At 34.1% G+C, this 14,401-nt stretch overlaps 2 protein-coding genes and 1 long non-coding RNA gene across 3 annotated transcripts; all 3 read left to right on the top strand.

Annotated features, from left to right (window-relative positions):
- Window positions 1-2,692: 2,692 nt before the first annotated feature.
- LOC109158629 lies at window positions 2,693-4,035 on the top strand. The gene has a single exon (XM_019306513.1). It carries the CDS (start codon window positions 2,731-2,733, stop codon window positions 3,748-3,750), a length of 1,020 nt encoding a protein of 339 aa, XP_019162058.1. The 5' UTR covers window positions 2,693-2,730; the 3' UTR covers window positions 3,751-4,035.
- Window positions 4,036-4,374: 339 nt separating this feature from the next.
- Window positions 4,375-6,300, top strand: LOC109158630. The gene is made up of 2 exons (XR_002050424.1): window positions 4,375-5,223; window positions 5,509-6,300. It is a non-coding gene; the product is annotated as an uncharacterized LOC109158630 (long non-coding RNA).
- A 677-nt stretch (window positions 6,301-6,977) lies between these two features.
- On the top strand, window positions 6,978-8,948 carry LOC109159321 (aldehyde oxidase GLOX). The gene has a single exon (XM_019307451.1). The coding sequence runs from the start codon at window positions 7,227-7,229 to the stop codon at window positions 8,826-8,828; it is 1,602 nt and encodes a 533-aa protein (XP_019162996.1). The 5' UTR covers window positions 6,978-7,226; the 3' UTR covers window positions 8,829-8,948.
- The last annotated feature ends 5,453 nt before the right edge of the window (window positions 8,949-14,401 follow it).

Genomic DNA, 14,401 nt, shown 5'->3' with positions numbered 1-14,401 from the left:
TTGTGAATAATTAACCTGTCAATTTAGACCCAATTCAACTATTTTACTGATTTTGGAGATTTGAATGCATTTTTTTAATATATATTTGGGGATCCAATTGAACTATTGACATAAGGAGTCAATTTGACTACTTTTCCTTTATTATATTTCTATATGATGTCGCAATAATATACGCATTACATTTATATAATATACAAAAGTAATATTTACTAAAAACATCTCTTATTTATTTAAATTGAACTGATAATCTCGACATCTATATAAATATACAATATTTGAATTATATTGTATTATATGGCAAGTCCTATATGAAGATTTCGTTGTCACACTTAAATAATATATACATTGGACTTGAAAACAATAATTTATAATGTGATCGTTATCCCGCCTTCATTGACTAAGTCAGTCAACGCCAACTTATAAAATGGCTAAGCCATTTCCGCTGCTTGGTTGGTTACCACTCAAAATGTCCTGCTATGATTAAATGCCACACTGGACAATAATTCATTATAGGAATTAATGAATTATTGTTTTTTTTTTTCACATTAATTCTATATATTACAAAAGCAACCTCAATTAAATTCGTTAGGTAGTTGACTTCTAATTAGTTAAAATCACAAAATATTCATTATTTAGAGCGCATATTTATATAGCAATTGTAAATTTCTCATAAACTAAAGGATAAATAATATCATCATTATTATTACTTTTTGAAGTAGTATTCGTAAATTGATTTATTATCAAATATCAAATAAATATTGACATAAACATAACATAAATGAAAGAACAAAACATTGCCACTTTTATGAACTATTGGAAAGAGACATGGCAACATGCCACATATACCAGGGTCAATATTCCATTCACATGACTACAATATTCCATCCACAATACATACGGTTACACACAAGTAAATTATCAAAATGATTCTTTAACTATAATGATTTTATCATTTTAGTTCTTGATTTTTTATTTTTATTTTTAAATACTGTTTTTATCTAAAATTTTAAATTAAAGTAGATACAAATTTAATAATTAAATGAAATTAAAAGTAAAAATTTAAAATAATAAATAACTATGGTTGAAAAATCATTTCGATAATTAACTGGTACACACCGACAAAAGGATAAAATTAGAAACAAATAATATATACTAAAAATACTAGTGTAGCTTCCATGGAAGGCATTGAAGCTTTGAGCAGGAACCAGACCATAGAGTCACACACCCTTCTTCTCCGGCGGAGGCAACGCCGTCGCAGCACTTGCAAACCACTCCAAGAGTTGCTAAAATCGACGTGGCAAAGCCTGCAAATGAAATCATGTAACATAAATTCAGATTGGGAGTTGTTTATTGTATGTTTAATACCATAAAGATTGAAAAAGAAGCATGTATTATATATATATATATATACCGGTTTGCTGGGGCATGAAAACAGAAAGTGGTCTGGCATACGCGAAGCTTGAATGATGGAAGGAGAGGTGGATAAGCATAAGCAGAAGAATTAGAAGATAGAGCCTAGAGGAAGAGGGAGAGGAAGAGGAAGCCATGCCTCTTCTCTTCTGCTTAATTAATTAATTAATTTCTCCCAATTCCAACTAGTATGGTAGGTGATGATTTATGTAGTCTTGGAGCATAGGACTTATTGGGAGTGTAGGGGGACTAGTCTACTCCTGTGGAGGTCATTTTTTAATAGATTAAATGGACAACTAGACACAACTAGACAAAGGGTGAAAGAGCCCTACCAAAAAAAAAAAAAAGACAAAGGGTGGAAGAATTGGAGCCCAAAAACAAACTAAGACGGAATAATATAATTAACATAATCAGCTTCTAGAAACATGAATGGATAGATGGAGACATCCCATCTTTGAAATGGCTAATTTCAATATGGTAGATTAGACTAGTTGGTAAATAAACGGTTAATACAATTACAATTTTTACATGTGTGTAAATTCTAGAGAAAAGGTATACTATTTGATGGATACCTCCGAATAGAGTATTTAATTAGGATTGTACTTTGGCAGTCGGAGATTTACAGTTGTGTTGACTTGCCGTTTGAACTATCGGTGGCCGTAAAACCAACCCTATTCAAACTGAATTATACGGATTAGTTTCACAATATATATAATAGAAATATCGAATGTTCTTGACTAATAATCCTGGGATTGCAAAGTGAAATTGTGTTGACTTTTAAGTGTATGCCGTAAACAGTCCTTATATCGTGCCCATGGTGCACAATGCATTGTGCATCCCACTCTACCCAAAACGACGTCGTGGTATACTGTCTAAAAAAAATTTACTGTTTCGAATACACATAAACTCATAATAGAATATACAGAAACTCTTAACTGAATATACAGAAACTCTTAACTGAAACACAAAAACTCATAACACAAAACATAGAAACTTTTAACTGAATACACATAATGGAATTTGGACCGTTTGGACGGACAAAGTGACGTTAGCCATTGAAACGCACATGTTTTGTGCCTGAACGCACATTGCTCTGTGCGTCGTGGTGCACGATATAAATTGCCTGCCGTAAATGAGATTTGAATTTTTAGATGTTAATCAAGATATGGAATTTAGTTCAGACTTCACAAGAATCACAACAATCCACAGCATTAGGCATGTCAAAATTGGGCTGGCAAAAAATGTACGTATATATTAACAACAATCCATTGTATCATATAGTATTTGATATCGGGTTGCGCAACCCGATATCGAAGGCCCATGCCATTGACGCCACAAATTCATGTTCCCACTCTCCTCATCTTCAACATCCCATCAGCAATCAAATTTCTGGTTTTTTTGAGAAAGAAAATGGCGGTCCTTCAGTCATCTTTCGCCATGAAACCAATCCAACAATCCCTTTCATCATCCGTATCTCTTTCTTCTCCTGCAAGCCTATTCCTCGACACCAAATTCTCCCAACTCAGGCTGTCCCCAGCAACCACCGCCAATGTTCCCTTCAAAACGACGACGATTCGGATGGGTGGAGGCCCCAGGACCTATCCAGGAGGGGTTTCCAAGTGGCAGTGGAAGCGTATGCAAATGAAGAAGTCCAAGCAGCTCCTTAAAGCCCGGCTGGCCCGTGAACGCCAGATATACGAGATGCGCAAACGTACCGAGCTCAAAGCCGCCATCTCCGAGCTCGAGAGGCCATGGGAAATGGTTGAGAAGGCACCCACTTTGTTCTCCGTCAGCGCCGATGAACAACTGAAGGTATTGGCTGACCGGTTCCAGAGGCCGGGAGGGTTTGATATGTGGTCCGAGAAAGACGGACCCGAATTGCTCAAATCCGAAGCTGATCTCCCCTCAGCTAGGTTTTTCCCCAAAGGTGTTGTTCATAGCATTAAACCCTATGGAAAAGTTGAGAATATCAGTGATGGGTTTGATGATGAGAATGAAGATAATAGGACATTAGGAAGGAACAAATCCAGCTTCGAATGGGACACGGTCAAGACTAATTCTTTGAACAGGAGGGAAAGAAATGTTACTCATTCAGGTGAGCAGAATTCGAAGGGAATGCCTTACAACAATAAAAATGATAAGGTTATGAAGAATAATTTCAGGAAAGGGAACCGGAGGAAGTATAACACTAACTTGGAGAGATTGAGTTCTGATAAAGTTAATAGTGCAAACGAATTTAGAAGACAAAATGGGAAAACAAAATATAATCATTCCAAATCAGCAGTGTTTGATATGAGTCTGCAGAGTGATGGAAGTTATGAGTTTCAAACAGAGAATTGAGCATGTAAATTAAGTTTTAGATGGCTGAAAATGTTGTTGAAAGTGAATTAAGGGAGTCCTGGTTGTTGAAGAATCTGCATTATGCTAGTTTTATTGAACTGAGGTTAGAAGTAATGCAGCTTTATTTGGATTGTGCACCAACCAAGCAAGATGGCAATGTTTAGAAAATATGAGGTACAGATCATCTTTGCTCCTGTAGTACTTTGTACATTACTTTTGCTTATTGACCTGTGAAATATGTATTTTAGACTAATGAGAATTATAGTTGGTATTTAATATGGTTAAGTGTCTGATACTTATCTACATTTATTTTTGGTGGCAATGAGTTTTGATGACTGTTTTTTCTGTTCCTTTCTACTCTAATCATTTATTAGGGAAAATTTTTATCAGTAAAAAATGCAGCATAAGTGCATAACTGAAGACAAAATAGATTTTCAATTTGATTGAGGAAAACTTTTGCAGCTTTGCGATTCTTATAGTGTATTGTGGGATAGAAAAACTGGTTAACCCATGAGTTCATGAGCACATTGCAGCTGTGCACTTGGTCACCATTTACGTCTCTTCTTCTGGTGTTGCTTCCCAGGTTTTGGTCACCACTGGTTTCATTTCTTCTTTTCCTTTGTGGGTTGGCTCTTCTGTCTTGGTGTGATGTGATTAAGGATCAGGGTGGTGCTGCCTAAGTTTTCTTATCAATATGTGACAAGTCTTGAGACTCGCTGAAGGTTGGTAGGGGCCTGCCTTTTTCCCTCGGGTATGGGCTCTCTCAGTTTGGTGGAAGCCTGCCTTGCCTTTTCCTTTTGTCCTGTGGATTCTTTGTTCTTGGCTTCATTTTCTTAGCGCATGCATAATGCATTTCTCTTCATTCCTTTTCATGTGACTAGCCTTCCCAATCAACTTCTTTCTTTTCATTCCTTTCACAGTTTTGGTTTTAAGAATTGTTCCCTTTTCCAGCCATTGCTGCTGGTTCAACTTCCCAGGTATTCTTTGCCACTAGTTTTTCATTTCTCAGTGGTCTCTTTGCTTTACTTTGTTTCCTGGTGTCTGGTTCTGCTGTGCACCCGGTGGTCAGGCAGTTGCCAATTTTATACCATTTGAACTTTCAAGTTTCTTTTCCTGGTACTTTATTTGTTCGGGAGCATTTAATTTCCATGTTAAGTTATATATGCAATGGCCTCCATGAGAGTTCTCTTTCCTTTTCTTTTTTTTTTTTTTTCCTAAAAAAGGTTGTGTATTATATTCAGTTGACATGGGATTTGTTTTTCAAATTTCCATGCGCACAAGAATCAGGTGCTTCTAGTTTGCTTTATGCCATTTTTGGTTTTTATAGTTGAAAGTGATAGCTCTATGAAACTGGGATAGCATTTGTTTCTATCATATCATGCCTGTATTATGATGATTGATGAGATCACGTAAATCAGTAAATGTAACCCCACATGAAATTAGGGTGGAAATGCTGTGAGGATTAAAAAGAATGTGATATTTGATGTTTTCATATCAGTCTGCTAGTTCTCCAATAAATGATGTTTACATAAAAAGGCCACCACATTGCAAGTACCCTCTTTTAATGGTGACTTGAAGTAATGCACAAATAAATATGTAGAAGAATTCCCTCTGTTTGAATCTAATTGGATTTGTTAGGTGTTCAGTTTTTTCCTTCAAAACACATAAAATGGGAGGGCTATGGTTGCCGAGTAAATTTCACCTACAACTGTGGTCATTCCTTGCTGATTTTGTTCGTTGTGCAGCATCCTTAAAGAGGAACATTTATGCATATCTTAGCTGCTGGGTGCTCTTAGGGGTGGCATGAGTTTAATCAAAAAAACAAAAGATGAATGGGGTTGCACCATAAAAACAAAAGAAGTAACATCTTGCCTTCAACCTCCATTTTTCTTGGTGTTTTGTGCTGTTTCAAATGCAGGCTCTTGTGATTGCATTTACTCTTGCTTCTGCCGATGGCCTTTGCTCCTCAAAGGTGCTCATCTTGTTCTCTCGTCTCATTTCTCTTTTGCTTTGTTCTGAGTAGGCTCTAACTATAGAAGACGTCTTTAATCCTAATTTGTACTTGGCTGGCCCAATTAAGGGGCAAAATGCTTGCTATGTTGGTTTTTCCATACGAAAAGATGTTTTGAACTCCCGACATCTCTTAAAAGATGAGAGTGCACGACCAATCATGCCAACCAAGCTGGTTATGTTTCTTGGTTCTTGGCTTGGCCTCTACTTTGCCTTTAAGCGGAGTTGATGAACCTTAGTGCTACTTTTCCTTGGAATGGATTGGATGCTGAGCTTTTCTTTTTCAAGAGTGAGATATTTTTACAACTTTACTTTTTAGACAGTGGGTTGTCTTTCTAATCCTTGCATTCATGGATTTCAGTGGGGATATGTTAGTTAATGTGCTTGAAAATGATCGTGCCTCCATTCCTGTCTGGAATGATTTGCTCGTAGGGTTTAGAAGGCCACAGCAAATTAGCAATGATCTGTAATCAACATGCCTGTTCAATCATCGATTAGGATGTTGAACCGACCTCCATTATCAATACTCCATTCATATCATACCCAACTCATAATACGATGACATCGCACTGAAAGTTGCACTTTCTAAAAACTCTGTTATAATTCAGTATAGAAAATTCGCAACTAATTCTAGTTAAGTGTTCAAATAACTCGGTTAATCATTATTTGATATCAATTAAAAACTAATAAAATTTTGAGATCATTTAACTGTCCAATTAACTGGGTTAATCATTATTTTCATTAGGGAGAAGTGTCAAATAGGCCTATGTACTTTTGTCAAGTGCTCAATTCCCACCATGAACTAAATTAAAGGCTAATTAAGCACATTTACCTACTAAATTTGTTCAATTAACATTTTTTGCAGGTAATTGACTTTTTTTTTTGCAGGTTACCAATTTAATTATTAAAAAAATAATTTTAAAATAATTTAAAAATTATTTAAAAAAAAATACAGCCACCGGCTGTCCTGCGAGGACAGCCGGTGGTTGTATTATTTTATTTTATTTTATTTTATTTATTTTAATAATTAAATAGGTAACCTGTAAAAAAAGTCAATTGAACAATTTTAACTCGTTGATGGACCTATTTGACACTTAATTTAGTTCGTGGTGAAAATTGAGTACTTCGCAATAGTAGATGTACCTATTTGACACTTGGGGCCTTTTCATTATCAATTTAAAAATAATACTCCGTAAAAATTTTGAGACGATTCGATTGGATAAATCCTTCCACTTTTTGATGGGACTTACGTTACCGTTATGTAAATTTCTAAATAATGATGATAACAATGCCGTAACGTTTTGTCATTTGCATCAGCATAACTATAATTTTTTCTCCAAGTCCCAATAATTGAAAATTTTGCCCGTTATATCGAATAAACGACATCCCATATTCCCATTTGGTGAAGACTCATTTTCAAAGTCTCTCAACTCCCAGTCTAGTCTGTTCAGTTAGCTTTCTTTGCCATGGCTCTTACGAACCTTCTTCTCTTTCTTCTTATCCATTCCACTGTAAACCCCGCACGCGCCGCCCTGCCCGGAACGTGGGAACTTCTGGTGCCCAATGCCGGCATAGCTTCCATGCACACAGCCGTCACCCGCTTCAACACAGTCGTGCTCCTCGACCGCACAAACATCGGTCCTTCCCGGATACGCCTCCCGGCTCACCACTGTCGCAATGACAAAAACGACCCCGTTTTGAAGACTGACTGTTATGCTCACTCTGTTCTCCTCGATCTTCACACCAACTCCCTCCGCCCGCTCACCGTCCTCACCGACACCTGGTGCTCCTCCGGCCAGTTCCTCCCCGACGGTTCCCTCATCCAAACCGGCGGCGACCTCGACGGCTTCCGCAAATTCCGCAAGTTCGTTCCTTGTAACTCGTCTTCCCTCTGTGACTGGCAAGAGCTTGAGGACGTTCAGCTCTCTCAAGGCCGGTGGTACGCCACCAATCAAATATTACCCGACGGTTCTGTAATTATCGTCGGCGGCAGAACCGCCCAGAGCGTGGAGTTCTTTCCGCCTAGAAAAGGCGGCGCCGTACATTTTCCTTTTCTCGGTGAAGTCGAAGACAGGCAATTGGACAATCTGTATCCTTACGTTCACTTGTTGCCTAACGGCCATCTTTTCATCTTCGCTAATAATAGGGCCGTTATGTACGATTATAAGGTGAATTCAGTAGTGAAACAGTTTCCGGTGCTCGACGGCGGCCCTCGGAACTACCCGTCGGCTGGATCGTCGGTGATGCTGGCCCTAACAGGGGACTATTCCTCTGCCACTGTAGTCGTATGTGGCGGAGCGCAATTCGGAGCTTATTTACAGAGAATTACGGATAGTCCGGCGGTTGGGAGCTGCGGCCGGATTGAGGCCACCGGTTCCGACCCGGTTTGGGAGATGGAGGATATGCCGTTCGGAAGGATCATGGGAGATATGGTGATGCTTCCCACCGGAGAAGTTCTGGTCATCAATGGAGCTCAGGCCGGGACTCAAGGTTTCGAAATGGCATCCAACCCGTGTTTATACCCGGTTCTTTATAGACCTAGCGAACCGGCGGGGCTCCGGTTTATGACTTTGAATCCGGGTACGGTGCCCCGGATGTATCATTCCACTGCCAATTTGTTGCCGGACGGTAGGGTTTTACTGGCCGGAAGTAATCCGCATTACTTCTACAAATACAGAGGCCCATTCCCAACACAGCTGTCGATCGAAGCGTTTTCGCCGGAGTACTTGTCGGCTGACAGGGCTAACATTCGGCCTGTTCTAGTAGAGTTGCCGGAGAAGGTTGGGTACCGGCAGGCTTTCGAGGCGGCGATCACGGTGGAACTGCCGGTAGTCGGGGTGGTAGAGGTGAATTTCGCCAGCGCCCCATTCTCCACCCACTCGTTTTCTCAAGGCCAGAGGCTGGTAAAGCTACCGGTGACGAGTGCTATCCCTGATGGCACCGGGAAATACCGTATAGGTTGTACCGCGCCGCCGAATGCGATGGTGGCGCCGCCGGGTTATTACATGGTTTTCGCTGTAAACCAAGGGGTGCCGAGCGTGGCACGGTGGGTCCAACTAAGTGCTTAAATATGTCTTTTAAATTATTCTGCTTTTCTCTTTTGGCTATTCTTTTAGCCTTTTAGATAAGTCCAGCATTATTTTAATTTAAAATTTAATAAGTAAATAAAGTGAAGGAAATTTCAATTTTTTTTTTTTTTATATAACATTGTAAAATAGTATTTTAGCAATGTTAATAATATTTGTTTGGGCCCGTATTGTTTATTTAATTTATTAAAAAAATCGTTATATTATCAATATCCTATAATTTACACATTTTGAATAAAGTCTACCTTATAGCTCTGGTAAAGAAATAATTTATCTAAATTATCTATGACTATTCAGTTGATAGTTAAATTTGGAACCTCACAAATTTAATTGCTTGATTAAGTTAGGTGGATTCTCCTAAAAGTTGTAAATATTCTTATCTTTGTGAAAAGGAGGGGCATGCATTATCTTTAAGATTAAGCACCAATGATGTCGCATGCATAGAATCTTTTTGATTCTTCTTGTCTTGTTTTTTCGCATTGTGCAAAATACACCTGGACACTATGAGTATATGACACGTCATGTAAATTAGTTAATTAGTAATGATCATTATAATAATAGGCCACAATTATATGTTCACGGGAATTCACAAAGTCATTTTCATTACATTTAGCATGATGTAATATGTGACGTCCCCAATAATACTGCTATATTAATCATGTCACGTTCAACATCTTAGCAACGTTAATGAATTGTTAGTACCAATTGGGCATGTGTCCAAGCCCTAAAGTACAAGTCTCTTACGGGATTGGAACACCGGTGTAATGGTACAAGCAGAGAAAACTGTTCCTCGCCTTTAATCTTGCCCACCCACGTGTCTAATCTAGGATCGCACCAAGTGTCTTAGCCCAAGCTCCATGCCACCAACCGCCCCTAGCACCCCTTCTCACATACCACTTATTGCTGGCCGTTATCAGCTACGCCCTGATCGGGTTGTGCCCCCCGTGGGGCGGCTATGTGCTGGCCCTAGCTCCACCCCCTCACCGGTGCCCCTCTCTCTTAGCTAATAAATATGTTTATAGCCTCAACATAAATAAGGGGATAAAATAAATTAGATGGAGTAAAGGGTAGCTATTTTGTTGTTGTTGTTCACTTGTTAGTCAGTGGTTCAAGTTCTAATAGTTGTGCTTCTTTTCTTTTTGCTCCCCCCACCCCCGCCTCCCTTAGCTTAGACTGTTTACTACTTCAACTTGTACAACGAATAAGATAGCCTAGTTGATTGTTACCCACGGAGTTTGAGTCCTAGTTCCAATAGTTGTGCCTATTTTTCGCTTGTTTCAACTTAACTTGAACCATACAATCTTTTAGGCCCGATATTTACCCTTGACTTTAGGTCGAGTAGTTATGCTGTGCATGGTGCACACGGTTGCAAAACGACGTCGTTTTGATTAAAAACGCGTGTTTCATTTTTTTTTTTTAAAAAAATTCAGTTTCGATTCCCCTCAAACATCATTACTGTGGATATATAGTTATGAATTTATGGATATATAATTCAAATTATGCACAAAAAATGTTATTGCCGGGAATCGAAACTGAATTTTTTTTTTAAAAAAAAGTGGGACGCGCGTTTTTAGTCAAAACGACGTCGTTTTTGCAACCGTGTGCTCCATACATGGCACACACGGTTGCACATCATAATTTGCGCTTTAGGTCCTGAAATACCAATCGTTATACCGTGCACCAGGGCGCACATAGCACTGTGCGCCCCCGCGCCTACCAAAACGACGTCGTTTTGGTATGTTATGTAGGGAGTTGACTTGATTATGTGTATTTTTTTATATAATTATGCACATCCGAAACAGGAAATTTATGTGTATTATGTTAAAAGTTGATGTTTATTATGTTAAAAGTTTATGTATATTACGTATTATGTTAGATTATATGTATTATCTTTTTTTTTTTTTTTTTAAAAGTATGTGTATTTTGTTATACAATTATGTACATTCATGTATATAATTATGTGTATTCTAATATAAAATTATGTACATTTTCAAACATAATTTTTTTTTAAAAGAAAATTAACCGTCAACACAGAATAACGAAATCTATATATATATATATATATATATATATATATATATATATATATATATATATATATATATATAAAAGTAAAATCCTCCAAACCAATTTTCCCCCCAAAACTTAGGGTCATTTATGTGAATTCATATATATTCTGTTTATGGAAATAATAATTATAGATATAAAAAAATAAATATATTCATTTATATATACATGTGATATTATACATATATATTAGATGTATATATTGGTATTAATAATATATAAATTAGGTAGTAAAATAATAATTAAATATAGTAAATATTCCATGTGATATATATAGACATTATATACATTATACAATTAATATTTAATTTAATCTATATATACTAATAATAATAATAATTTTATTACCTTACTTACTTTACTTTTTATATTTTTTAAATAAATTATTATACTTTCCTTTCTAATTACTATTTTCACCTATAAATACAAATTTATAGACTTTGGCATTCATTCATCTTCCCTCACACTACTGGTTGTTCATGATTTTCAATATATTCCTACGTTTTCTTCAATCCTAGCAAAACTCATTCACTTAATCTCTACTTCAGGTAATTGTTTCTACTCTCCAAATTCTTTTGTTTAAATCTAAGTTTGTTGAGATTGATGATGATGATCAATGAATAATATGCTTCGCTTATTATTATTATTCGATTTATTTGATTCACAGGTTTCTTATCAAGGTGGTTAAGATGCTATTGAGGTTGATAGAAAGTTTGCATTTGAAGGTAAGATTTTATATTCACCAAAATTATTATTTTCCCCGAGTATTGTATGTATTGATATTATATGATATATGTTATTCATGTGAACACAAGTAAATTTATCGATAAATGGTAATATTGTGAGTGGTGATTCTCGAAATATCGAAGTATTGTATTAATACTGGATTATGGACTATAATTATATTTTGGACAAATCATATGGAGAAAATTGTATTTTTTTTTTGAAAAATGTATTTGGAGAAAATTACATATTCTGGAGAAAATTGTATTTTGTGGAGAAAGTATTTATTTGTGGAGAAATAATGAAATTTTGAGAAAATAATATATTGTGTGGTGTCCAAGTAAGAGTAAGTACTATTTACTACTCATTGGGCTTGGAATCACATGAGAGTGTATCACATAAGTTATGATTCAGTTTCCAAATTGTTTGAGTGGTAGTAGGTAGGAAAACCTAACTACTTTGATCATATATTGGGCTTGGAATCACATGAGAGTGTATCACATAAGTTATGATTCAGTTTCCAAATTGTTTGAGTGGTAGTAGGTAGGAAAACCTAACTACTTTGATCATATATTACCCAGTGGCTTGAAATCTACTGGGTGTGCACATAGGTTTTAGTCCAGTTTCAAAGTGGATTTCAAAAAATTTGGTTACTTCTCCATAAATAACTATTTATTCTCCATACAAGAAAATGTATAACTCCACATGTATTTTAGAAAAGTATGAAATTATATGAGTTTTGAAAATATAAAAAATTCAAACCATTATTTTACGGGGTGAAGTGAAACTTACTTAGCTTATGCTCATTTTTGTCTACATTCTGTTTTTGTGTAAAATTATTTATGCAGGTGAACATAGATACGAATTCGGGATGAACAAGTTGAGAAGGAATAAAGTTTAATTATTTGTTATTTTGAGGAAAATATTGTTGTACAGTAATTTCAGTTTTAATTACTAAGTTGATTTTGAGATATTATTTTATGTTGTAAATTTAGCATAATTACCATAAATAATGTTTAATAATTGACAAATTCTATTAGATAATAAAAATTAACATTATAAAATCTTTTGTACTATGGATACATTATTTTTAATTATTTTGGTTTAATAATATTATATCTTATTTATAAAAAATCAAAGTAATACTTTTATTACTATTGAATATTGATTGACTAAAAATAATCTTAATTATTATTAATGCAATTAATAGGTATTTAGCTTTAAAAAGTCTTCAAATATATGAATTATACAACCATAGAATCAATTAGTAGGACAATTATATTAGGTAATCTAATTAATAATTTACTTTTTAAATTATATCTCCTTTTCAATAATGAATATAAGATTTATTCCGTGGAAATATTTATGACAATTTTATTAAATTATAATTAATAAAATATAAAATATAATTAAGAAAATAAAATTATAAAATTAACAAAACATGAATATTTATAATTTTTTAAAAATATACATACATACACTTTTTTTTTAGATAAATACATACATACACTTATGCACTATACTAATAATAATACAAAATTTAAATATTTCTTTTTTAAAAAAAAATTCTAAATGTAATTTTTAATTATAAATCGATGAGTGCACATAATAGTGTTTATTTCAGTGTATTTTAGAGAATAAGGTTACAGGCTTTATATACACAAAGAATAGCTAAATGATAGGAAACTAACATAGAATTATTCTAACAATCACAATAATGCTAACCGCTCAATAAAATCTATGAATATAAATTATAATTAATGAAATTATATTATATAATTTCCTATATACATATTAATAAATATTATGTGTATATACAATCTATTATATAATCATATAAGGAAATGCATCTGATTAGAGTTTAAGTTTACTCATACAAAATTTAAAATTTCATTTTTTTTATTGATTTCTAAGTATATATAATTTTGTTAGTTAGTATTCATATTTTTAGAATTATAATATATATGAAATATAATTAGGAATAAATCAACTTAATTATGTGAATATTTTCTATAAATTTATCTAAATATGTATTTGATTAGAGATTCTATTAACCATACAAAATTTAAATTTTGTATGTTATGAAAATAGATACTTGTCAAATATGTAAAAGTCTAACTATATTATTATATTGTACAGTTTAACGTCTTTTCATCATTTTTGTCTATTTTCAATTTTAAATTCTTAATAACAAAAATTTTTCGTGCAACGAACGAGTAAAACACTATATTTTTAAAAAATACAATTGGATAAATGTCATAAATTGGTACAAAGTCATTTCTGTTTATAATAATTAAAGAAAAAAATAAATAATCAAAATATGTGAACCAATGATTTCAAAATGAAATTAATATACAATTACAAATAAATATAGCATGATTAGATTTACTTTAATTAGTTTTAATTTTTTTAATGAAATGACTTTTCTTTATCAGTTTTTGATAGGAGTGTTTGTGTTGCCGGAAAATATTTTAAAAATAAAAATACTTAATAATAATAAATAATTTTAAAATATTTTTAACCCTTAATAACATGTGTAAATCTTATATTTTTTTTAAAAAATACAAATTGATAAATATCATAAATTAATTAGTACAATATCATTTCTGTTTATAATAATTGAAGAAAAAATAAATAATTCAAATATGTGAAGCAATGATTTCAAAATGAAATTAATCCATCTATACTATTAATTTAATAAAAGTAAATAATAATTTACACCAATCTATATCTATACTATTAATAAAAGTAAAATCTTCCATTAA

This window comes from Ipomoea nil, unplaced genomic scaffold, assembly GCF_001879475.1.
Source record: "Ipomoea nil cultivar Tokyo-kokei standard unplaced genomic scaffold, Asagao_1.1 scaffold2826, whole genome shotgun sequence".
Taxonomy (NCBI): domain Eukaryota; kingdom Viridiplantae; phylum Streptophyta; class Magnoliopsida; order Solanales; family Convolvulaceae; genus Ipomoea; species Ipomoea nil.
Note: the sequence above shows the minus strand (reverse complement) of the source record. Positions and strands in the feature narration are given on the sequence as shown.

What these genes read in the sequence shown, in the direction of transcription:
- LOC109159321 (XM_019307451.1), top strand. Translation starts at nt 7,227, where the DNA reads ATGGCTCTTACGAACCTTCTTCTCTTTCTTCTTATCCATTCCACTGTA.
- LOC109158629 (XM_019306513.1), top strand. Translation starts at nt 2,731, where the DNA reads ATGCCATTGACGCCACAAATTCATGTTCCCACTCTCCTCATCTTCAAC.